This window comes from Triturus cristatus, chromosome 10, assembly GCF_964204655.1.
Source record: "Triturus cristatus chromosome 10, aTriCri1.1, whole genome shotgun sequence".
In the NCBI taxonomy this organism is placed as follows: Eukaryota; Metazoa; Chordata; class Amphibia; order Caudata; family Salamandridae; genus Triturus; species Triturus cristatus.
The window spans coordinates 428,568,171-428,594,701 of record NC_140593.1 but is presented as its reverse complement, the minus strand read 5'-3'; the positions used below and the strand labels follow the sequence as shown (position 1 = coordinate 428,594,701).

General features: G+C 40.3%; 1 protein-coding gene across 2 annotated transcripts in view; it reads left to right on the top strand.

The window, feature by feature from the left end:
* ODAD2 (outer dynein arm docking complex subunit 2) overlaps positions 1-26,531 on the top strand; it is a 1,108,894-nt gene that overhangs the window by 330,414 nt on the left and 751,949 nt on the right. For both annotated transcript variants that reach the window (XM_085631770.1, XM_085631771.1), the window contains exon 7: positions 6,968-7,084. In XM_085631770.1, the coding sequence (XP_085487896.1) occupies positions 6,968-7,084 (117 nt within the window). The remainder of the gene's footprint in view (positions 1-6,967; positions 7,085-26,531) is intronic.

The window sequence follows — 26,531 nt, the reverse complement described above, 5'->3', positions numbered from 1 at the left end:
TTCAATGATTAGTAATTATCACAATAGCACTTTAGCACGTTGAGAACATGCTTTGCACCAACTTTGTACTGTATATAGAATATAAGAATCCAATTACAGAAAATGTTTGGGCTCTAATAGGATTAAAATCGAGATATGCAAGGATGGACATTGGAGTAGATTTGATCAGCCCTCAAGAAAAGGTAGACCAACATCAAAAATTGGTATCATAATTTGACCTGATTTTTATTGTGTGTAATTTGTTTTAACAAAATGTATTTATACAGCTATTGTCTTTAAAAATTGCAAATTTGCACAGAAAGGCTTCTCAAAAGAAAATGAAATTGATGAGGAAAAATTATTTTCATGCATTATGCAGATATAAGATGAATTTACCTGCCCAGTTGCCACCTATCATTTTAAACATGTGTTTAATATTTTATATATGTATTTATACTGCAATATTTATTGATATTTTTACACATGTTTTTATGAAAATGATGTACTCTATAAACGGTGAACTATGTTAAAAGCATAGCTTATGAACAGAGATCGAATGGATAGTCTGTCTTTTATATTTATTTTCACGTAATGCACTGTGTCACTTTAAAATGGGAAAAAAACGAGAGTATGTCATGTGATCAAGGTCTCTGGGTAGCCTGAAACGCATCATGGCGGCCAGAAGCACAAAATAAAAATATATTCAAGCATGTACTAAGTGGAGTTCGTTCTGTATTTCTTTGTGGACACGAAGGAAGGAGTATTAATATATATATAATGCGGCGATGCCAGGCCGCAGAGGGATCGCACCACTCTGACCCAGAGAGTGTCCATGAGGGGGGCAACATCCCCTTTCATATGAGCGCAGCGGGTCGAAAAAATCAATGCTGAACGAATCTTATCTGAACTGTGTCCTAAAGTGTGTGTGCAGCGGACGGAACCCACTGGAGGGTCGAAATGGGCTTGAAACAAACTACAAATCCCAGCGTGCAGTACAAAAGCAGGAACTTTTAAGAAGGTACACCTGGAGCTAACAGCGATTGCAAACACGCAGGGGAGGCGTGGTCTAAGCCTTAAATTACCTTCCGCTGTCACGGCTTCTGAGGAGAAGCGGAAATTGCTTTGAAACGCGTCAGGCCAGGACTTTGAAATTACGATACGAAGCTGTCAGCATGTTCATAAATAAAGGCTGAAACCTTACCTGCTACGTGTGCGGCCTCAAGCTTCTGGGCAAACTTTGGGTGATATATATATATATATATATATCTGACAGTTTCTCGTCGATGCTGACACAGAGAGACGTTCCAGCCCAAATCCATATACGCAAAGAAATTTTATTCTGGCATGTGGCAAGTCAAACGCCCGATGCGTTTCGGTGCAGCCGCACCTTGGTCACGGGTCAAAGGTTAGTTTGATAAATCTCATTTATATAGTGCACTTTACAAATTGACATAAAAAAATAGAAGTAGGACTACATATCCCAAATGCTCTATTTCAGTGGAGACAGAACTGTCGGCCATATTGTAATGGACACAAATACACACAAATTGCTTTGTTTATACTAGATTAGTATAACAATGTTACTATGAGTGCAGTTTTTATACAGAATATCATTGGAATATCCATGCTGATTAAACGAGTCATCATATGGCAACCAATTAGTTAATAATTTCGCCCAAGTGGGCCACTATCACCTCAACATTGTAGTTAACAAGTTATTTACAATCATGCCTCAGTGGGCGACTTTATAAACCTACCAAAACTTGTATTTGGCTATACAAACAATCCTAATTTCAATTTAATACCACAATTTTGATGTCCCAAAGTGATTAACCAATTAATCTGCTATTCTGCCCCTGTGGGCTAATACTCCAACTTATAACTCATGAATTTAAAGCCAAACCTGACTTCCCAATGTTTTTCATTCATCACAATAGAAAACAATCATTACAATCAATAGTCCATAATTCGATATTTTAGCTCTTTTGTTTTTCTCCACAGAGCAGGCTGATATCTTCGTCTCCTACAACAAGATAAAAACAGAGTCAATAGCGAACTTAGTGATGATTAAAATCAAACATGGTTGATACTGATATGATTTTAATAAATTTTTGAAAATGGACAAGAACCTGTGTAATACAAATTTTATCCTAGATGAACTGATAGCTCTTCGTCTTTATTCAGTCCTAAAGGAAACCCTGTTCCAAATTTTATAATCATTTTAGACTCAAGCCGTCTAAGTTCCCTCACTCGATTGCCTCCTCTTTCAGTTACTGGAACTCTATCTAGTGCACAAAACTGTAGGAGACCACTATTTTTGTTGTGGAACTCCTTAAAATGTCTTGCGACAGGATAGTTTTTGTCTTCATTATTGATGGCTCGCATGTGTTCCAAAACACGTTTCTTGACTTGATGTACTGTGCTACCAATATACACTAGGGAGCATGGACAACATAAAGCATACACACAGTAGTCAGATTTACATGTTAAGTGTTTAGAAATGTGAAAAGGTTTTTGTATTACAGATAGTTGTATATCTTTACGGTTGGTGCTAACTTTACAAGCCTTGCATGCTCCACAGATGTAGAATCCTTGTATAGGATTCAAAACTGTATCAGTGGGTGGAGTACTGTTACACAATACATCACTTAATGCCCTGCATTTTCAAAGGTGATTTGGGGATTACCTCCTACAAATTTATGACCGATATGTGGAGAAAATAATATCATGGATGAGATACATAGATGGTCTCCTCATAATCTGGGATGGGTCATAAGAAGAATTTGACTCATATTTTAACATCTTAAATAACACCGACACCAACATACATTTCACGTATAACATCAGCAACAACAGAGTGGTATTTCTGGACATGGAGAAGAAAGTGCATACAACATTGCACCGAAAGAGTACAGCGAGCAACGCCACACTGAATGCGGAGAGTTTCCATCAAGCTACCCTTGTGAAAAACATTCCATATGGAGAACTATTGAGGATACGACGAATATGTTCGGAGGAACAGGAATGGCGCAAGCATAGCAAACAATCATTGATGAGATTCATAAAAAGAGAATATAACAAAAAGGTTTTTACATCATGCCTGGAAAAAACTGAAAAACAAGCAAGAGTTGACATCATTATGAACAATAAACTACAGCAAGATGAAGAGGGGGACACAATCCGATTAATCACAACATTTTCTACACAATCGAAACAAATTGAGCAAATTCTACGAAAACATTGGAATAGTTTCTGTTTGGATCCCACTATGGTCAAAATAGTGGGAAACCATCCTAAAATCACTTACAGGAGAGCAAAAAACCTCAAAGATGAATTTGTACACAGTCATTTCGAAACACAAAAACAGAAGACATGGTTACAAATAAATGGGTTTTACAAATGTTCCACTTGCAAAGTTTGTCAAATCGCGCATAATACAAAAGAGATCACAATGGCGAATCAAAAGAAGTGGAAAATATATCAATTAATCAATTGTAAAAGCCAATATGTGGTCTATATAATCGAATGCACGTGCAAATTGAAGTATGTGGGGAGCACGGTGTGTGAACTCAAAAAGCGCATCCTTGAGCACGTGAGGGCAACAGTAAACAAAGATCGCAGTTATGGTGTTGCAGAACATATGGAGAAATACCATGAAAGTGACTGGAAGAAATTGAGATTTTACGCTGTAAAAATGGTCGAGAAAAAACTTTGAGACAGAAAGAATCACATCATATTTTGTCATTCAGAACTCTGGCGCCTCATGGCCTCAATAAGGACGAGAAGATGTACTCACATTTATAAAGAAGTTCGCTTTTTTATTAACTGGGGAAAAAAAATCATGTTAATAGGGAATTGATATTTCATATTCTGTATAGTATACCACAGTCAGAAATAGCCTTTGTAAAATAATCTCTCTATCCAGACTGGAATCTGGTAATTACACGGAAAGACCTAAGTGTATTCTCGAAATGTAATTTTTAGATCACACACTTCACGATTTTATGGGGGCACACTAAGAGTTAGGTTCAATATGACATAGGTTTTGTATCGTAAATAAAATGGCCCACTGGAGGGCATAATTAGAAGTAAAAAGAGCATAACCTAGTCCATGATATCCTCGAGATTAAAAAACAATACCCAACAGAGGGTGATAATTTAAAGTAACAATGGGAGTAATATAAAAGAAATAACACAGGGAAACCTGGGTATGGGCAGGGTGGTAAACTAAAACGGCCCACTAGTGGGCATGATTGTGTAATTTAAAAAGGGAAAACCCTCATAAAATAACACCATATAATTTGCGAACAATAGTCATTGAAGGCATATGAAATGCGAGAATTCGCAATAGAAACAAATACGCCCATTGTTTACATTACAAACATTGTAATTTCAACAGTGTACCCCAAAAACATATAATAACACCAAAACACATTGCACTATCACCATAAATAATGGCATAGCCACGAACGCCATGGTGGAGATAATTATACACAATTGTACAATAAACACTTTTTCTTTTCTTTTATTACACTACTAAAACCAGAATGCAAGGTGGTGACACACAACCAGGATGTGATGTAACATCACGTGACTAATGTAAAAGAAACAATGGTTGAGACGTTTTGCTACCCGTGAGCAAGGTCTGTGGGCAGACTGAAACGCGTTGGGTTTTGGACTTGTCAAGGAATGCTGTTGCCGTAATTAAAACTGAATTTGCAACACCGATATACCAGTGAGTGCGAGTGGAATATATATATATATATAGTTTCTCTTTTCCTCTCATGACGTCTTTCTTATATTATGTATATGTTTTGCAAATGTTTTCTAAATGCAATAAGGGTCGATTTTAAGAATAATAGCTTAAAGTATATCTTATGGTTTTAAGTCTTTGTAATGTAGATTTGACACATTGTGTTTTAAAAATATAAAAAGAAAAGAAAAAGAGTGCTGCTAACTGCTAGGTACTTTGATTCAAGCATGTGAATCTATGACAGTTCCAATACTGGAGTATGAAAATAAGTTTCTTACCTGTAACTGTAGTTCTCCAGAATTGGAATCTTTCATAGATTCACATGTGACCCACCCTCCTCCCCTGAGAGCCTCATCTTTCGGATTTTTGGAGGTGTATCTTTTTGCACGCTGGCTGTGAAAATCTGAGGGTCTAAGGTTCTCTCAGAGGTGTTCTAGATGTGAGAGATCCTGGTTGGTTCAGGCTTAATTTTTGGCCTCTTTTACAAAACAATAGAGATAAGTTTCAAAACGGAAATGGGCCTAGATTTTGTTTCTGGTTTGTGTTGGCTTTGCATTGCTATTTTGATATACCGGGGACTCCCATCTCAACAACGGGGAATGATTCAAGCATGTGAATCTATGAAAGATTCCAATACTGGAGAACTACAGTGACAGGTAAGTAACTTATTGTCTTATATCTCACCTGAGTGTTGTTCCACACAAACGATGGTCACAACTGTACATCTGTCAGGCTGGGGAGCTCTTCTCTGTATGCTAACTATTCAAGGCATCCGGTCCAAAAAGGAGACAGAATTTCACCACTATGTACCATCTAAAGAATACTAAAATAAAAACTCATTCTCCCTGGAATCTCAAGCAGTATGGACCAAACTTAATAAAAGTAATTTATTTGTGGGGTGCCAACTTTGGTGAAATAGGTGGTATAAAATATATACTTCGAGAACTACAAATATTTCATAGATCACTAAATATTCACAGCTCTTCTGTGTTTGGGGCTTCCCTTATGTAGTGCAGTAAGCTGCAGCATTGACGGCTTTAGGGTGGTAAAAGTTTTGAAAAAGAGAGGATTCCTTCTAACCCTTACTAAACTCTAAGCTACTGCGATGCATGACTAGGCCTGGCCGAAAATTTCGTTCCGTTCGCGGAAATTGCAATAATTTGACATTTTTGCGTTCCGCGGAGAGCGCAAAAATGTCAAAATTTCCAGTTTCCGCAGCTTGGCGATAATTTGTTTCTTGCTCGCGCTGTAAAATAATACATTCTCGCGTGCGCGCGATCGCCTTACCTGAATCCCTGCGTTCGCCGACAAGTTTTCTTGATCCGGTCGCGTTCTCCATGAGATGCTGTATTGTTTTTAGCCATTTGCGCTGTCTCGCGACAGTTCGCGCCCTTACTCAAAACAAGATGGCCGCGCCCGCAAGCAACCACTTGGGTAAGTTGGCGACCCTCAACCATGCAGAAAATCTCGCGAACATGCGGGAAAAAAACTTCCGCATCTTCGCGATATTTCCGCTTGTTTGTGATAATTTTAAACATTTTCGCGATAATTTGCGAAAGTTAATTTCGCAAATTCCGCCCACCCCTATGCATGACATATATGAAAGATGTTGTTTTTTTCTAGTAAAAAAAGGAGGTCAAATTACTGACTTTCACTGCCAATACCGCTCAAGCTGCATTTCTCTCTGTCTCATTGTTTTCCATTTCATCGAAGTAAATTTTTGGTACTGCAGTGTTGGTTTTGAATTACTTTTTGTATTAATCTGAGTGTATTTTAAAGTAACGCAAACAAAATTAGGAAATTCGAACCTTTGCTAGGCTGCTGTTTGTATCTGCTGTATAAAATGCCGACCTCTGTTTCAAATTATATTCCCTTCTTCAGCACCCCTTCTAATTTTCAGTATATTTCCCCTTCTTCTCATGTCACTGGAGTGCTGCGTTTTTCAGTTAGTGATTCTTGTTTATTCTGCTCAAATGAAATCAGACTTAGTGGTCATGGATTGAACAATGTTGTCTTGAAAGCCTGAGTTATTTAATGTCTCGTTAATAAGGATTGGACGAAGTGGATGACTTGGAGTTGGCGAGGTAATTCCAGTTGGGCTGTCATCAGAGGCCAGAATAGTAATAATGTAATTTGCATTTAACCCCTTCGCATGTATAAGAAGATGACAACGCTATATATATATATATATATATATGTATTTATATGTAATCATTTAAAAATGTTGTTTTAAAGGGGCGCCAGAAGGACAAAGATGATATCAACTATGAGAGAAAGAGTGACATTTATAAAGATCTGATGACATTGTTAAAAGAAAAATCACCGATATTCGCAAAGAATCTTGCAGAGCAGGTACATTTTCTTGTTTTCTGTACTTTGTATGAGTTATATGTGATAAAATACATACATTTTTTGTATCAAAGTAGTTTAGTTCCAATAGAAATTGTAATAAATATTGCCCATGTTATGAGACTGCTGATTGCAAGATACTTCCTCTATCATCAAGGTGTCCTCAAGGCTGGAGTTTGTGAATAGGAATGGGGTTACTCTTTTGTTTGTGGGTGCAAATCCCTTCCTAAACCCCTCCCTAACCGTCCCTTAACCCCTCCTCACTCCTCCCTAAAGCCCTCCCATTTAGTCAGAAGTGTGCCACATTTTCCAACTCTATATTTCCCACATTTACTTCAAAAAGTGTTGCGTGCAGAGAATCTACGGTTGTGGTGGCGATCTCCAAACATAAAATATAGGGGATGATGAGACAGAGAACCCCGCCAATAGCTTAGTGAATAGCCATTTGTAGTGCATGGTTAGTACTATTGTAGTATTCCTAAATGTATGACAAAATGGAATTTGTAAATAGGTCCTCTAATGATTTCTATCAATGCCACCCTAGGGGTTTCATTTAACCGGTTACTATTAATGGGCTTTTCACTACTTCACAATCATCATTTTAAAAACAGCAGCAGTTAGTATCTCAAAATACTGAATCAGCCCCGAGTACACTAAAATCACTTGGTTAACACTAAACAGGCACCATATATATTTCTTTAGTGTAATTGCCATATTTGCATAATTAACTTGCATGCAAACATATCTGCATGCCATACTTAGAAACAATAGTCGTGTTGGACTTGGCCCACTCTGCAGGGTCACCCCAAACGTTTTCCTTTATCCTCCAGTTTTTTTTGCTGAATTTGTTTTTGTTGGCAGTAGGACTTTGTGCACTTTACCAATGCTAATCACTGCTAAAGTAATTGTGCTCACTGCCCTAAACATTATTTAACGTGTTCACACCTTTTTGGCATATTTAATTTACATATAATTCCTTTCTAGTGTGGTATACGATATAGCCAGGGCCTGAAACTTACATGCTACTTGTGAGCCTGCAGCACTTATTGTCCCACCTACTTAAGTAGCCCCTTAAAACATGTCCCTGGCTTTGCCATTGCAGCCTGAATGCAGTTTTAAATTGCCCATTGGAATTGGCAATATATCCTCCTTGCCAAGCCTTAAACTCCCCTTTTATATCATATAAGTCACATGTAAGTTAGGGCCTAGGTAGCTCATAGGGCAGGGTGCATTGTAATTTAAAGATTGGACATATACTTTTAAGTTATACTTGCCCTGATAGTGAAAAACTCTTTAATTTTTTTTCCCATTACTGTGAGCCCTGTCTGTCTCATAATATTACATTGAGTTGTCTCATTACATCTAATAAGTGCCAACTTTTGATTGAAGACAGATAAACATTTCATGTGTGGTATCTATGAAATTATAATTAAAAATCTTCTTCAATGATAAAGTCAGATTTTAAATTACAATCCTCAAAAGGCCAATTCTCTTCCAGGGGATTCTCATCAATAGTCATAAGCACTGAATATTCTCGCCCGGAATACATTAAAAACAATATATAAAAACATATATATAGCCGATATATATATATATATATTCACTGAAAAAACCATAGGTTTCAGGGGTGTTATAGTTAGCTGGACTTTTCACTTGTACAAAACCATTGAAATTCCCCCGTTATAGTTAGTTCAGCTAACTATAACTCGCGCGCCCGCAATGCACTGCTGATGACGTCACATATTACATCACTCATGACATGGTCAGTGACATCACTCATGACATCACTGATGACATCTCAAATGACATCACTGATGACATCACTGATGACATCATCCAGTGAATGTGTGTTATTCTGAAAATTAAATATGTTTTATATATGTATATCTCAAGGTCGATGGAAGAATAAATGGGTATATAAGTGTCTAAATGGATGATTTGTTTTTGAAAAATTGATTGTGTAACTGACTGATTAAGTGTATCATAGTGAATACATGGCTTAGTGAGTAATGTTTAAATATGTAAATATCTGTATCAGTCTCTCATTTTGTGTATAAGTGGCTGCATGGGTTGGTGAGTAGCTACATGGGTGTCTATATAGGTTATTAGTTGGTTTTTTGAGTATCAGTCTGAGTGTCTGCATGGTTCGGTGGGGGTATTACGTAGTGCATAGGTGCATGAATGAGTGACTCACTGTTTGTATGTGTTGAACACAGTATGTGTGCAGGACTGTATGGGTGGATGAGTGTGTGTATGGGTGTGTTAGTGAGTGAATGACTGTCTCAATAGTGTCTTTATGAGTAACTACATATGTTTTAAACTGGTATATGTGACTATTGGTGTATATATGTGAGTATATGTGAGAGTGAGAGATTGAAAGAGTTCCTGTATGAATAAGTATGTGTTTCTATAAGTGATTGTTTAAAAGACTAAGTATGTGTAAGTTTCCGTAGAAGTAAGTGTGGTGGTGTGTGTATAACTGTATATGCAAGTAAATGTATGTTTGATTCTTTATTAGCATGAGTGACTATGTGTGTGAGTAACTCTATGGATGAGTGGCATTGTGTAACAGGATGTATAGGTGTATGAGTACATATGATGAGTGAGTACATGTATGAGTGACTGTATTGGACTGTTGGTGAATGAGTGGATGTGTATGTGGATCTTAGAATTACTGAAGAGGTTGTTGTAACTGGTATTGGTATGTCCATTGTTTTGAAAATTTTAGTCTCTATTTTTGAATGTGTGTATCAAAGGTTATATTAGGGTGAGAGGAGGTCTGCCACTCTATCACAAGGATGATGTCATCAGTGATGTCATCAGTGATGTCATTTGAGATGTCATCAGTGATGTCATGAGTGATGTCACTGACCATGTCATGAGTGATGTAATATGTGACGTCATCAGCAGTGCATTGCGGGCGCGCGAGTTATAGTTAGCTGAACTAACTATAACGGGGGAATTTCAATGGTTTTGTACAAGTGAAAAGTCCAGCTAACTATAACACCCCTGAAACCTATGGTTTTTTCAGTGAATTTCTGAGGTTTTTTAAATGCTAATTCCTAACTATAACGTGCCTGAAACCTATGGTTTTTTCTGTTAATTTCAAAGGTTTTTTAAATGCTAATTTCTAACTATGCCTACAGAGATAGGACATGTGAAGAAAGAAGAAAAAATGCACAGAAAGAAACAAAAGAAGTGCAGAAAGAAGCAACAGAAGTCCTCAAATACGAAGATAAGTGCAGGAAGAAGGATAACGTGCAGAAAGAACAAAAAGAAGAGCAGAAATCATCCTGTACCCTCAACTTTTTCAGACGGATACTGGTGGTAACTGAGTCTGACTAACCAGTCCTAGAGCCAGTGCTATGTTAAAAGACACTTAGAATACAGTGAAAACACCTACATACACTAGGGAACATTATGCGTTGGGGTCCCCCTGTGATTAGCCTTACCTCCTCTATAAGCCCCTAGTATATAATAGGGCATGGGGATTAAAACTACCTCTTAAAACAGGCCACAGGGCGTTTTTGCACACGTTAACTCAGGCCCCGTCCCCTCCTTTCACCATTGTGTAAACACACCCTGTGTCCGTTTTTAGTTGGGAGATTAAGTTCATTTGAGTCCTGAGGGTCCCTAGGGTCCAACTAGCCCACTAGGTACCTCCAGTAAGTGCCACAGAGCTGCATTGCAGAGAGGTGTAAAAAGTGGCACGGCCTGGACCACCTCTCTGCAATGCAGCTCAGTAGCGCTTACTAGAAGCACTTGGTGGGCTAGTTAGCCCCCAGGGGCCCTCAGTATTGAAGGGAAATTATATCCCCAATTTAAAACGTGCCATGGTGCGTGTTTGCACACGTCACCTCAGGCCCCGTCCCCTCCCTTCACCACTGTGTAAACGCGCCCTGTGGCTGTTCTAAGTTGAGAGATTAAGTCCCCTTGAATCCTAAGGGTCCCTAGGGTCACACTAGACCACTAGGTACCTCCAGTAAGCGCCACAGAGCTGCGTTGCAGAGAGGTGTAAAAAGGGGCTTGGCCTCAGAACACCTGTCTGCAGCGCAGCTCCCTGGCGCATACTGGAGATGCCTGTTGGGGGCGCGTTTGCAGAGTGCTGCATGGAGGGGGCATGGCCTCCGGCACGATGCCAGTCTTTTATTTATTTTATTTTTTTAAGAAGGGGGGCTGTGTGGTTCCCCTTCTTATTCTAATTTATTGGCCCTGATGACCCCATCCCCCAGGGCCTGTCTCCTAATTATATTTTTTTGACCCCAATCCCCAGGGCCGGCCACTGTTTTTTATTATTTTAAAAAAATATATATTTATAGACACACCTAGGACATGCTGGACAAACCGTACGTACCTATCACCATGACGATTTGCGTGATATTCATTAAAAGGCGACTATGCATGCAATTAATCCACGTGGAATGTATTTACACCACTAGTGAAGCTCTGACATGTCTGATGCTCTACCGTGCCTAATGCCGTTAGACACCCTTGTCGTTTATTTATACAAACATGGGTAGCTATTGACGGGCACATTTAATACACATGCACACCAAGCCATTCAAAGGGGATTCGACAAAAATTCGACCAAAACTATGCAAGAAACCCCCCTCACAGTTAATAAAACACACATCCACTGCCGGATGTGTAATACTTTTTATTTTACTCTCTGGAAAGGGGACGAACATCACTTGCGAGTCACAGCGCGCTCCTGACAGAGCCCAATGCTGTGTTACACCCACCATTGCCTGCCGAGTGCCACACACCTCTGTATTGTATTCCACTAGCTAGTGCATATGCTATGACACTCTCTAGCCCATGTGCACTGTAACACCACCCCGTGAAAATGTCATGCCACACTTGTCTTCGCACGGGTTATATTTCCCCATCTAACGTGCCTTCCTCGATGCCTATGTTATAACGCACAGTGCTATGCCATACATATTACAATTTGGGATCCATATCTTTGTCACAGTGCATATGCAACGTTACACTCCCCAGCACATATTTTATATTACAACTTTAGAGACTAGTTAGGTTACACAACACTGCCCTGTGCATATTACACTCCAAGGCGCATATCGCATAGCACGCGCTAGTGCCTGTGCTATCTCGCGCTCTCCAATGAATCTGTCATTGCGCACAATGTATTGCATATTATATTTCACGCCTGGTTCATCTTATATCACACTTTTTGGTGCATAGTTTATACCATACACTATATCTAGTTTTCATTTTCAATTGTGCTCTCAGGACTATGTTCTATATAACACTGTGTTCACCTACCCTTTTCACGGGCATTACATTTTGCGATAGGGGGTGGAGGGTCAGGGGGTGTTTTTGCCAAGTGAGCCCGGAGTCACAGTCACTAACGTCTTCTTCTTCCTGAATAAAAGTGAGATTATGCTGCATACTTGTTCATATTTTAAGTAGTTTGCACAGACAAAATGTTTTAAAAACAATAAAGTTTCTAATACCCGCCTTCTCTGAACAGTTAGCTTGCAGCCCCATCCCCCTCCTCCCTATCCTCTGTTGTGTGAATCCATGGACTAGCCTCCTCCCTCCTGCCATGCATGGTCTGATGTGCTGCCACTGCCCTCAATTTAGTATGATGTACCAGTCCACTCCTCCTGCCCTCCATTGCCCAATTCTATGCCCCATCATTGACCTCCTGCTTAAACTCTGTGCTTAGCTTGCTGCCCCTATTCTCCTTCCCCCTGCCCTCCGATGTCTTTGTGCATGCCCCTGCTCCATCCTTTTTGCCCACCATGTCCCATGGACCTGCCACTCCTATCTACTCTGAGTGTTCTGTTGAGCTGCCACTCCCCTTCCACCTGCCTAGCATTGTCAGATGACTGTAACCTGTCCCTGCCACCTCCACCATGCCTGTCCACATGCCATGCCTCTATCCTCTTCCTCCTGTCCTACATGGTCCATTGTACTGCCACACCCTTCTGCCCTCCCTGGTCTGTTGTGCTGCAACTGCTCCTCCTGCCTGCCCCGTGTGGTCTGTTGTGAGGCCCCTTCCCCTGAACTTTCTTGTCTGTGCACAGGTCCTGACCCTCCCTTCTATCCTCCATCGTCCTTTGTGCATGCCCCTGCACTCTCCTTCTTGCCCATCATAGCCATTGTGCTGCCACTGAACCCTCCCACTTGCCATGCATGGTCTTCTGTGCTGCCATGGCCCCTCCCACCTTCCCTGTGTGGTCAGTTAGCTGCCCCTGACCCCCTCCCACCTTCCCTCCATGGTCTGTGTGTATGCCATCACAGTCTCACTGTTGCTCTTCATGTTGTGTCTTGCTTCTAGTGCCCATCCTGCCTGACCTCCATGGCTATCTTGCTGCTCCTGCCCTGCCCCCTTTCCCCCAGCCCTCTGTTTACATGTGCAGACCCCTACTCCCTCCCTCCTGGCTTGTCTGTTCCATTGTAATGCCCCTGATCCGTCCCTCCTGCCCTTTATGGTCTGTTATGCTGCAGCCTTCTCTCCTGTCTGTCCATTATGGTCAGCTAGCTACCATTGCCTCTTGCCCCTCTGTTCTCTGTTGTCCATGTGCATGGTCCTGTCCCCTCCCTCTTGCTTTCTATGGATTGTTGTGCTGCACTCCCGTCCTGCATGCCCTGTGTGGTGTATTGTGCTGCTGCAAACCCTGATGCCTGCCCTGCAGGGTCAGTTTGGTGCACCTCTCCATGTCTCTCCTGTCCTCTGTTATCCAAGTCCATGTCCCTATCCCATTTCCTTCCATGATCCAAAGTACCATACTTGCGAACATTTTGAACTTGGTAAGAGGGAGATTTTGAAAAGAAACTGGGGTATTGATTTTCCCCTTTGAGTTACATTGAAAAAGAGGATATTGTAGACAGGAGACAGATCAAATAAAGCCCATTTGAGCTTAAAAACATTGGACGTTTCCTGGCTGAATCGGGTCTGTTGGCATGTATGGTTGTACTACCATTGCCTCTTCCTTCTGCCCACAATGGTCTATTACATTGCCACAGCCTTGAAGGAGGGTAGATTTTGTATCACAGGGGGCCCCTGGCCCGTTCTGTCCACACCTGAAGTATGAGACCCTTGTCCTTGCCTTGCCAGCCGCATTTGTAGGCCGTATTAAATTGACCAGCGGGTCCTGTGTTGCTATATAATTATCCTGAGACATCCTTACCACTCAGCCAGCATAAAACCCCTGTGTAGGCCCTTCTGTTCAATATGTAGGCCTCTTTGTTAAATTGACCATAGCTCTGCAATTTTAGTGTATAGCAGTCTGAAGGCAGGTCTGCGAGGCCTTCTGCTCCAAACTAGTAGCCCCCACCCTACCCGAGTGCTCCGTGCTCGGTATCAAAGTTCAACATCCCCCTGAAGCTGTCGACATACAGTAGGCTGCATCCTGGACTGGTACTTGCTTCCTGGGCAGGTTTCCCGCTTTTAAGGAAGTGGCAACCGCAGAGCGTCAAGTTAGGAGAACTGAGGAGATTTTATACATGAATATATTGAATTCCTGTACAATACCCATTATTTTCTGCTTGCTCTATGGAACTTACGATAAGCGATTGGCCTTAGAGACTGACCTTTTCACCCAGTCCATTGTCAGCATTAAGTGGGTAAATGACGAAATTTCTGGTAAAATCTGCAGACGAAGCTTTTGGGTAGCATACGTAGGTAGATGTAGCGTGCAAAGGAGCCCACAAAATGATATAAAAAGGGAGCACCCACAGATATCGACGGACAACCTCGCCGTCTGTATGTAGGTTAACAGGCTGTGCAGGTTTTCCCCAAGAATTGGGAGCTCTTGTCTTCCTTTGCTTAAAATGTCTTGCTCTGCTTTGCTTGAAGTATCTTATTCTATTTTACCTATATGAAATGTCATGTTATGTTTAACCATTGTTCTCTTTACTTTTGCATTTAAAAGATGTTGTATTGTAATTGCAGGAATGCTTGCTCTAAGAGTAAATGTGAGTGTCCCTAGGTAACATTTTCCTTGGTGTAACTTGTTTCTCATGATGCATTTATAGATGTGTTTTCTCTCTCTCTCTGTCAGTCCATTAATTGAGATACAGAGAATATCATGACAGCTGTATGATTATCTGGATTCTGTATTTTGTACTTTATGTCTCTATTCTGCGGTTTCTTTGAAGTTGCATCTTCTCATTAAACTGCCATCGTATTCTGCCTCCAATTCCATGTCTCATATGTCTGTTTTCTTCATTTTTGGAGCAAGCGTTCCTAGGCACCCCGGCTCAAATTAAGGTGCCCCTTTTGTCCCTGACTCACTCTCCTGCTCAGTTCTGTGGTGGCTCCCGGGGCTCTGGGGACCGCCCCTAGCTTCCTTGACCCGTAATAGATCTTCCCTCCAACAGCCTCTCTAGCAAGTCCTGTATTGTTGGTTTGTTGCCCCTGCCCCCCTTTCCACTGCCCTCCATAGTCTGTTGTGCTTCCACGGCCCTTCCTGCCTGCTCAGTGTGGTTAAATTGTTGCCTTTGCACCCTCCTACCTGCCTTCAATTTTCAGAGTCCGTGCCCCTGGCCTCTGCCTCTCAACAGTATCCTAATGAACAACTAGATTGCTAACATTCTATATTTATTACAAAAGTGTGGAACGCCTGACATCATCTTGATGTAATCAAAACTGTAATACCTAGAGCATTCCTTTAGAAATTACATATATGAGAGGGTCTTATTGGCATCAAAATTATGGTTAGTGCTCTAAAAGACTAAAATAAGGACATATTTTCTGAGTTTTCAAATAGCGACAAAGCACTTTTAAATTATTTGTTATCTTTATGTTTTTTTATCTAGTTGACAACTTGATTAAATGTTGCACTTAGGGGAGAGGATGTGGTGTTACTTCCAGAACTGCAGACTTTGCAACTGGGGAACCAGGTTGAAGTTTCTGCTTCAGCTCGACATTCTGTGATTCTGGTCAAATCACTTAGTCTCCCCATGTCTACAACCAAAATGAATTTGTTCTTGTGTGATGTAACCAATGCTCATGTAAAGCACTCCAATACCTGACAAGTCTGCACTATATAACACTGCAAAAACACAAAATAATAAGTGTTTTGCACACTTCTGTCATTGGGCTATATTTGGGCTATATCTGGGTGATTTTGGGCTACATTTGGGCTCTTTTGTCTCCGGTGGCCATCTTGGGAGATTTATTTGTTATGAAGTTTCCTAATTTCCTCATGTACTGCAGCCTCCTCAGTCGGAAATGCTTTCAGTTTTTTACTTTGATTCCATCATGAAGGTATTCAGATATGTCACACATTTGCCATGAATTCTGAATGTTAGCAGTCTAGTTGCTCATTAGATCACTGTAGTAAAACTACTGTTCACCATGGAAGTCTGCTCCTGGTATTAAAAGTGCATGTTTCAGTCTGCATGTCAGAATTTTTTAATGAAATAGAAGAGGATTTGAGAAGTCACTCAAAATGTGCCCTCATTTTCTTTCTTCAGCATTAATCATAATTTCTATGGCATAATGAACCCCCTCATTGTGTTCCTTTTTAAATTAAATGTTTTAAGTGTTACCAGTTTATTCCAATCAAGATGGCTTCAGGTGTGCCATACTTTTGTCATAATGAAGACAGTAAGTGCTCTAGTTGTTTTTAAGAACATTCTTGGACATTCTGTCATTGGGCTATACTTGGGCTACATCTGGGTGATATTTGGGCTACATTTGGGCTCTTTTGTCTCTGGTGGCCCTCTTGGGAGACTTATTTGTTATGAAGTTTACTAATTTCCTCATTTACTGCAGTCTCCTCAGTAGGAAATACTTTCAGTTTTTTACTTTGATTCCATCAAGAAGGCATTCAAATGTGTCACACATTTGCCATAAAATCAGAATGTTAGCACTCTTTTTGCTCATTAGATCACTGTAGTAAAGCTACTGCTCACCAGGGAAAACTGCTGCTGGTATTGAAAGTGCATGTTTCAGTCTGCATGTCAGGATTTGAGAAGTCACTCAAAATGTGCCCTAATTTTTCTTTCTGCAGCACTAATCATACTTTTTATGGAAAAATGAACACCCTCATTTTGTTCCTTTTTAAATTAAATCTTTTAAGAGTTACCACTTTAATCCAAGCAAGATGGCTTCAGGTGTGCCATACATTTATCATAAGTAGGACGGTTAGCGCTCTAGTAGTTCTTTGGAACACTCTGGAAAGCTGCAGTAGAACACAAAGGAATCAACTGACAGTCTCTGCCCTTGTTGGATGTACATGTTTTACTGAGAATGTCAGACTTCATTCTCACATGACTGAGAAAGATAATGTGAATTTACAGAAAATAAGCTCTCAGTTTAGCTTATAGATCACCTTCCAAACCTCTGTGGTAAAAGCATGAGAAAATATTTTTCTCTCAATCATGATATCCCAGCAGAAGGCTTTTTCACATGGTGAAATCACCTTAGAACATACCACAATTCCTAAAATGAGTATGGTACCATCAACAAATGATTTATAATGTAACTAAAGTCTTAAAATCTTCTATTAACTGCAATGCTTTTTAATGAGGTGCTATCATGTATATTGGTCCCAAGATGGCTGCCAACACTTCTTGGATGAAGTGCTGACAGCCAATCAGATCTCAGGATGAGATGTGTGGTTAGGCTCCGCCCACATATATATATTGATTTAAATGCTATTTTCTCAGGAACTACTGAACAGATTTACACCAGACCTACAAAAGGCACTTCCTTGACCTGAGGACTACCTCTCTGCCAAATTTCAAGTAACTCTGTTCAGCCGTTCGGGCTGTAGCTGTGTCTAAAGGTCCTATGGAAAAATGCATGGGAAAAACGCGTTTTGGGACCCCCCTTTTTTCTCAGCCCCCGCTTGACGAATCCCCCCGAGACTTTCAGGGTAGGAGCGGAGCGTAGCGCCCCACCTATTTTGAAAATTTCGCGAGGATTCATCGACCGGCGCCAAAGTTATTCCAAATAGAATGTTGCGGATTTCCTATGGAAACAGGGTCCTAACTATAACTATCTACTGGCGACCGCCAGTAGATAATATTATCTACTGGCGGTCGCCAGTAGATAGTTATAGTTAGGACCGAGTTTCCATAGGAAATCTGAAAATTCTATTTTTTAATAACTTTGGCGCCAGTTGACGAATACTCGCGAAATTTTCAAAACTAATGGGGCGCTCCGCTCAGCTCCTACCCTGAAAGTCTAGGGGTGATTCGTCAAGTGGGGGCTGAGAAAAAAAGGGGGTCCCAAAACGCGTTTTCCCCATGCATTTTCCCATTGGACCTTTAGTCGAAGGTACAGCCCGAACGGCTGAACAGAATTACTTGAAATTTGGCAAAGAGGTAGTCCTCAGGTCAGGCATGTGCCTTTTGCATATATGGTGTAAATACGTTTAGTAGTTCCTGAGAAAATCAAAAGTAAAATCACATATATATCTGGGCGGAGCCTAACCACACATCTCATTGTGAGATCTGATTGGCTGTCAGCACTTCATCCAAGAAGTGTTGGCAGCCATCTTGGGACCAATATACATGATAGCACCTCATTAAAAAGCATTGCAGTTAATAGAAGGTTTTAAGACTTTAGTTACATTATAAATAATTTGTTGATGGTACCATACTCATTTTAGGAATTGTGGTATGTTCTAAGGTGATTTTACCATGTGAAAAAGCCTTCTGCTGGGATATCATGAATCATGTTTGAGAGAAAACTATTTTCTCATGCTTTTCCCACAGAGGTTTGGAAGGTGATCTATAAGCTAAACTGAGAGCATATTTTCTGTAAGTTCACATTATCTTTCTCAGTCATGTGAGAATGAAGTCTGACATTCTCAGTAAAACATGTACATCCAACAAGGGCAGAGACTGTCAGTTGATTCCTTTGTGTTCTACTGCAGCTTCCCAGAGTGTTTCAAAGAACAACTAGAGCGCTACCACTCCTACTTATGATAAATGTATGGCACACCTGAAGCCATCTTGATTGGAGTAAAGTGGTAACTCTTAAAACATTTAATTTAAAAAGGAACAAAATGAGAGGGTTCATTTTGCCATAGAATGTATGATTAGTGCTGCAGAAAGAAAAATGAGGGCACATTTTGAGCGACTTCTCAAATCCTCTTCTATTTCATTAAAGAATTCTGACATGCAGACTGAAACATGCACTTTCAATACCAGCAGCAGACTTCCCTGGTGAGCAGTAGCTTTACTACAGTGATCTAATGAGCAACTAGAGTGCTAGCATTCTGAATTTATGGCAAATGTGTGACACATCTGAATGCCTTCTTCATTGAATCAAAGTAAAAAACTGACAGTATGCCTACTGAGGAGACTGTAGTAAATGAGGAAATTAGGAAACTTCATAACAAGTCTCCCAAGATGGCCACCTGAGACAAAAGAGCCCAAATGTAGCACAAATATCACCGAGATGTAGCCCAAGTATAGCCCAATGACAGAAATTCCAGAGTGTTTTAAAGAACAACTAGAGCGCTAACAGTCTTACTTATGACAAAAGTATGGCACACCTGAAACCATCTTGATTGGAATAAAGTGGTAACACTTAAAACATTCAATTTGCAAAGGAACAAAATGAGGGGGTTCATTTTGCCATAGAAATTATGATTAGTGCTGCAGAAAGAAAAATTAGGGCACATTTTGACTTCTCAAATCCTCTTCTATTCCATTAAAAAGTTCTGACATGCAGACTGAAACATGCACTTTGAATACCAGCAGCAGACTTCCCTGGTGAGCAGTAGCTTTACTACAGTGATCTAATGAGGAACTAGAGTGCTACCATTCAGAATTTATGGCAAATGTGTCACATCTGAATGCTTTCTTGATGGAACCAAAGTAAACAAGCATTGAAAATGCAATAGGTCTCGCCCTCGTTTAAGTTAAAGCAATTCTGTTTGTAATTAGGTAGCCTTTTAGCTTTGCTTTTATTAGTGTTTTTCAAACTTTCATGTACATACCATGCATATGTATGCATATATGTATATGTATATGTTTGCATGAATTTAGATTTATATAGATATGCAGATTATATTTATATGTTTATATACGTATATATATATATACACATACATATATATAAATGCATATGCATATATATATGTGCATATGTGTGCATGTACAGAGAGGTAGGGAGGAAGAAGGTGTATAGGTATAGGTAGAGGTGTAGAGGTGGAGAGGTAGAGGTAGAGAGGTAGAGGGTAGTAGAGAGAGAGGTAGAGAGGTAGAGAGTAGAGAGCGAGTAATAGAGAGTAGAGAGTGAGTAGTAGAGAGTAGTAGAGAAAGTATCAGAGAGTAGTAGAGTGAGTAGTAGAGAGTGAGTAGTAGAAAGTAGTAGAGAGTAGTAGAGAGTAGTAGAGAGTGAGTAGTAGAGAGTGAGTAGTAGAGAGTAGTAGAGAGAGTAGTAGAGAGTAGTAGAGTATTAGAGAGTGAGTAGTAGAGAGTGAGTAGTAGAGAGTGAGTAGTAGAGAGTGAGTAGCAGAGAGAGTAGTACAGAGTAGTAGAGTGAGTAGTAGAGAGAGAGAGTAGTAGAGAGTGAGTGGTAGAGAGTAGTAGAGTGAGTAGTAGAGAGTGAGTAGTAGAGAGTGAGTAGTAGAGAGTGAGTAGTAGAGAGAGTAGTAGAGTGAGTAGTTGAGAGTGAGTAGTTGAGAGTGAGTAGTTGAGAGTGAGTAGTAGAGAGGGAGTAGTAGAGAGGGAGTAGTAGAGAGAGAGTAGTAGAGAGAGAGTAGTAGAGAGTGAGTAGTAGAGTAGTAGAGAGTGAGTGGTAGAGAGTAGTAGAGAGTAGTAGAAAATGAGTAGTAGAGAGTAAGTAGTAGAAAGTAGTAGCGAGTGAGTAGTAGAGAGTGAGTAATTTAATTTAAAAGGAACACAATGAGGAGGTTCATTTTGACATAGAAATTATGATTAGTGAGGAAAAAAGAAAAATTAGGGCACATTTTGAGTGACTTCTCAAATCCTCTTCTATTTCATTAAAAAATTCTGACATTCAGACTGGAACATGCACTTTCAATACCAGCAGCAGACTTCCCTGGTGTGCAGTAGCTTTACTACAGTGATCTGATGAGCAACTAGAGTGCTACCATTCAGAATTTATGGAAAATGTGTGACACATCTGAATGCCTTCTTGATGGAATCAAAGTAAACAAAGCATTGAAAATGCAATAGGTCTCGCCCTCGTTTAAGTTAAAGCAATTCTGTTTGTAATTAGGGGGCTTTTTAGCTTTGCTTGTATTAGAGTTTTTCAAACTTTCATGTACATACCATGCATATGTATGCATATATGTATATGTATATGTTTGCATGAATTTATATTTATATAGATATGCAGATTATATTTATATGTTTATATATGTATATATATATATACACATACATATATATAAATGCATATGCATATATCTGCATATATATATGTGCATATGTGTGCATGTACAGAGAGGTAGAGAGGAAGAAGGTGTAAAGGTAGAGAGGTAGAGGTAGAGAGGTAGAGGTAGAGAGGTAGAGAGTAGTAGAGCGAGAGGTAGAGAGTAGAGAGCGAGTAATAGAGAGTAGAGAGTGAGTAGTAGAGAGTAATAGAGAGTAGTAGAGAAAGTATCAGAGAGTAGTAGATAGTAGAGTGAGTAGTAGAGAGTGAGTAGTAGAGAGTGAGTATTAGAGAGTGAGTAGTAGAGAATAGTAGAAGAGTGAGTAGAAGAGTGAGTAGTAGAAAGTAGTAGAGAGTAGTAGAGAGTAGTAGAGTGAGTAGTAGAGAGTGAGTAGTAGAGAGAGAGAGTACTAGAGAGTGAGTGGTAGAGAGAAGTAGAGAGTAGTAGAGAGTGATTAGTAGAGAGAGTAGTAGAGTGAGTAGTTGAGAGTGAGTAGTAGAGAGTGAGTAGTAGAGAGTAGTAGAGTAGTAGAGAGTGAGTAGTAGAGAGTGAGTAGTAGAGAGTAGTAGAGTGAGTAGTAGAGAGGCAGTAGTAGAGAGAGAGTAGAAGAGAGTAGTAGAGAGTGAGTAGTAGAGAGTGAGTAGTAGAGTAGTAGAGAGTGAGTGATAGAGAGTAGTAGAAAGTGAGTAGTAGAGAGTGAGTAGTAGAAAGTAGTAGCAAGTGAGTAGTAGAGAGTGAGTCGTTTAATTTAAAAGGAACACAATGAGGAGGTTCATTTTGCCATAGAAATTATGATTAGTGAGGAAAAAAGAAAAATTAGGGCACATTTTGAGTGACTTCTCAAATCCTCTTCTATTTCATTAAAAAATTCTGACATGCAGACTGAAACATGCACTTTCAATACCAGCAGCAGACTTCCCTGGTGAGCAGTAGCTTTACTACAGTGATCTAATGAGCAACTAGAGTGCTACCATTCAGAATTTATGGAAAATGGGTGACACATCTGAATGCCTTCTTGATGGAATCAAAGTAAACAAGCATTGAAAATGCAATAGGTCTTGCCCTCGTTTAAGTTAAAGCAATTCTGTTTGTAATTAGGTGGCTTTTTAGCTTTGCTTGTATTAGAGTTTTTCAAACTTTCATGTATATACCATGCATATGTATGCATACATGTATATGTATATGTTTGCATGAATTTATATTTATATAGATATGCAGATTATATTTATATGTTTATATATGTATATATATATCTACACATACATACATATAAATGCATATGCATATATATGCATATATATATGTGCATATGTGTGCATGTACAGAGAGGTAGAGAGGAAGAAGGTGTATAGGTAGAGGTGTAGAGGTAGAGAGGTAGAGAGTAGTAGAGAGAAAGGTAGAGAGGTAGAGAGTAGAGAGCGAGTAATAGAGAGTAGAGAGTGAGTAGTAGAGAGCAGTAGAGAGTAGTAGAGAAAGTATCAGAGAGTAGTAGAGAGTAGTAGAGAGTAGTAGAGTGAGTAGTAGAGAGTGAGTAGTAGAGAGTGAGTATTAGAGAGTGAGTAATAGAGAGTAGTAGAGAGTGAGTAGTAGAGTGAGTAGTAGAAAGTAGTAGAGAGTAGTAGAGAGTGAGTAGTAGAGAGTGAGTAGTAGAGAGTGAGTAGCAGAGAAAGTAGTAGAGAGTGAGTAGTAGAGAGTAGTAGAGAGCGAGTAGTAGAGAGTAGTAGAAAGCGAGTAGTGGAGAGTGAGTAGTGGAGAGTGAGTAGTAGAGAGCGAGTAGTAGAGAGTGAGTAGTAGAGAGTAGTAGAGAGTGAGTAGTAGAGAGTGAGTAGTAGAGAGTAGTAGAGAGCGAGTAGTGGAGAGTAGTAGAGAGCGAGTAGTAGAGAGTGAGTAGTAGAGAGCGAGTAGTAGAGAGTGAGTAGTAGAGAGTGAGTAGTAGAGAGTGAGTAGTAGAGAGAGAGTAGTAGAGTAGTAGAGCGTGAGTAGTAGAGTAGTGGAGTAGTAGAGAGTGAGTAGTAGAGAGTGAGTAGTAGAGAGTGAGTAGTAGAGAGTGAGTAGTAGAGAGAGAGTAGTAGAGTAGTAGAGGGTGAGTAGTAGAGTAGTGGAGTAGTAGAGAGTGAGTAGTAGAGAGTGAGTAGTAGAGAGTGAGTAGTAGAGAGTGAGTAGTAGAGAGTGAGTAATAGAGAGTAGTAGAGAGTGAGTAGTAGAGTGAGTAGTAGAGTGAGTAGTAGAGAGTAGTAGAGAGTAGTAGAGAGTGAGTAGCAGAGTGAGTAGTAGAGAGAAGTAGAGAGTGAGTAGTAGAGAGTAGTAGAGAGTGAGTAGTAGAGAGTGGTAGAGAGAGTAGTAGAGAGTGAGTAGTAGAGAGTAGTAGAGAGTGAGTAGTAGAGAGTAGTCGAGAGTGAGTAGTAGAGAGTGAATAGTAGAGAGAGAGTAGTAGAGTAGTAGAGCGTGAGTAGTAGAGAGTGAGTAGTAGAGAGTAGTAGAGTAGTAGAGAGTGAGTATTAGAGAGTAGTAGAGAGTGAGTAGTAGAGTGAGTAGTAGAAAGTAGTAGAGAGTAGTAGAGAGTGAGTAGTAGAGAGTGAGTAGTAGAGAGTAGTAGAGAGTGAGTAGCAGAGTGAGTAGTAGAGAGTAGTAGAGAGTGAGTAGTAGAGAGTAGTAGAGAGTGAGTAGTAGAGAGTGGTAGAGAGTGAGTAGTAGAGAGTAGTAGAGAGTAGTAGAGAGTGAGTAGTAGAGAGTAGTCGAGAGTGAGTAGTAGAGAGTAGTAGAGAGTGAGTAGTAGAGAGTAGTAGAGAGTGAGTAGTAGAGAGTGACTAGTAGAGAGAGAGTAGTAGAGTAGTAGAGCGTGAGTAGTAGAGAGTGAGTAGTAGAGAGTAGTGGAGTAGTAGAGAGCGAGTAGCAGAGAGCAAGTAGTAGAGAGTGTGTAGTAGAGAGTGAGTAGTAGAGAGAGTAGTAGAGAGTGAGAAGTAGAGAGAGTAGTAGAGAGTGAGTAGTAGAGTGAGTAGTAGAGAGTAGTTGACAGCGAGTAGTAGAGAATCAGTAGTGGAGAGTGAGAGGTAGAGAGTGAGTAGTAGAGAGTGAGTAGTACAGAGTGAGTAGTAGAGAGTAGTACAGAGTGAGTAGTAGAGAGTAGTAGAGTGAGTAGTAGAGAGTGAGTAGTAGAGAGTGAGTAGTAGAGAGTGAGTAGTAGAGAGTGAGTAGTAGAGAGAGAGTAGTAGAGAGTGAGTAGTAGAGTAGTAGAGAGTGAGTGGTATAGAGTAGGAGAGAGTAGTAGAGTGAGTAGTAGAGAATATTAGTAGAGCGAGTAGTAGAGAGTAGTAGAGTAGTAGAGAGTGAGTAGTAGAGAGTGAGTAGTAGAGAGTGAGTAGTAGAGAGTGAGTAGTAGAGAGCGAGTAGTAGAGAGCGAGTAGTGGAGAGCGAGTAGTAGAGAGCGAGTAGTAGAGAGCGAGTAGTAGAGAGTGAATAGTAGAGAGTGAGTAGTAGAGAGAGAGTAGTAGAGAGTGAGTAGTAGAGAGTAGTATAGTGAGTAGTAGAGAGTAGTAGAGAGAGTAGTAGAGTAGTAGAGAGTGAGTGCTAAAGAGCAGCAGAGAGTAGTAGAGTGAGTAGTAGAGAGTAGTAGAGAGTGAGTAGTAGAGACTGAATAGTAGAGAGTAGTAGAGAGAGAGTAGTAGAGAGAGAGTAGTAGAGAGTGTAGTAGAGAGTGAGTAGTAGAGAGTAGTAGCGAGTGAGTAGTAGAGAGTAGTAGAGAGTGAGTAGTAGAGTAGTAGAGAGTGAGTGGTAGAGAGTAGTAGAAAGTAGTAGAGTGAGTAGTAGAGAGTGAGTAGTAGAGAGTGAATAGTAGAGAGTAGTAGAGAGTGAGTAGTAGAGAGTAGTAGAGCATGAGTAGTAGAGAGTGAGAAGTAGAGAGTGAGTAGTAGAGAGTAGTAGCGAGTGAGTAGTAGAGAGTGAGTAGTAGAGTAGTAGAGAGTGAGTAGTTAACAGTGAGTAGTAGAGAGTGAGTAGTAGAGAGTAGTAGAGTAGTAGAGATTGAGTAGTAGAGAGTAGTAGAGAGTGAGTAGTAGAGAGTGAATAGTAGAGAGTGAGTAGTAGAGTAGTAGAGCGTGAGTAGTAGAGAGTGAGTAGTAGAGAGTAGTGGAGTAGTAGAGAGCGAGTAGCAGAGAGCAAGTAGTAGAGAGTGTGTAGTAGAGAGTGAGTAGTAGAGAGAGTAGTAGAGAGTGAGAAGTAGAGAGAGTAGTAGAGTAGTAGAGAGTGAGTAGTAGAGTGAGTAGTAGAGAGTAGTTGAGAGCGAGTAGTAGAGAATCAGTAGTGGAGAGTGAGCAGTAGAGAGTGAGTAGTAGAGAGTGAGTAGTACAGAGTGAGTAGTAGAGAGTAGTACAGAGTGAGTAGTAGAGAGTAGTAGAGTGAGTAGTAGAGAGTGAGTAGTAGAGAGAGTAGTAGAGAGTGAGTAGTAGAGTAGTAGAGACTGAGTGCTAGAGAGTAGGAGAGAGTAGTAGAGTGAGTAGTAGAGCGAGTAGTAGAGAGTAGTAGAGTAGTAGAGTAGTAGAGAGTGAGTAGTAGAGAGTGAGTAGTAGAGAGTGAGTAGTAGAGAGTGAGTAGCAGAGAGAGTAGTAGAGAGTGAGTAGTAGAGAGTGAGTAGTAGAGAGTGAGTAGTAGAGAGTGAGTAGTAGAGAGTGAGTAGTAGAGAGCGAGTAGTAGAGAGCGAGTAGTAGAGAGCGAGTAGTGGAGAGTGAGTAGTAGAGAGTGAGTAGTAGAGAGTGAGTAGTAGAGAGCGAGTAGTAGAGAGCGAGTAGTAGAGAATGAATAGTAGAGAGTGAGTAGTACAGAGAGAGTAGTAGAGAGTGAGTAGTAGAGAGTAGTATAGTGAGTAGTAGAGAGTGAGTAGTAGAGAGTAGTAGAGAGAGAGAGTAGTAGAGTAGTAGAGAGTGAGTGCTAGAGAGCAGCAGAGAGTAGTAGAGTGAGTAGTAGAGAGTAGTAGAGAGTGAGTAGTAGAGAGTGAATAGTAGAGAGTAGTAGTAGAGAGTAGTAGAGAGAGAGAGTAGTAGAGAGTGTAGTAGAGAGTGAATAGTAGAGAGTAGTAGCGAGTGAGTAGTAGAGAGTAGTAGAGAGTGAGTAGTAGAGTA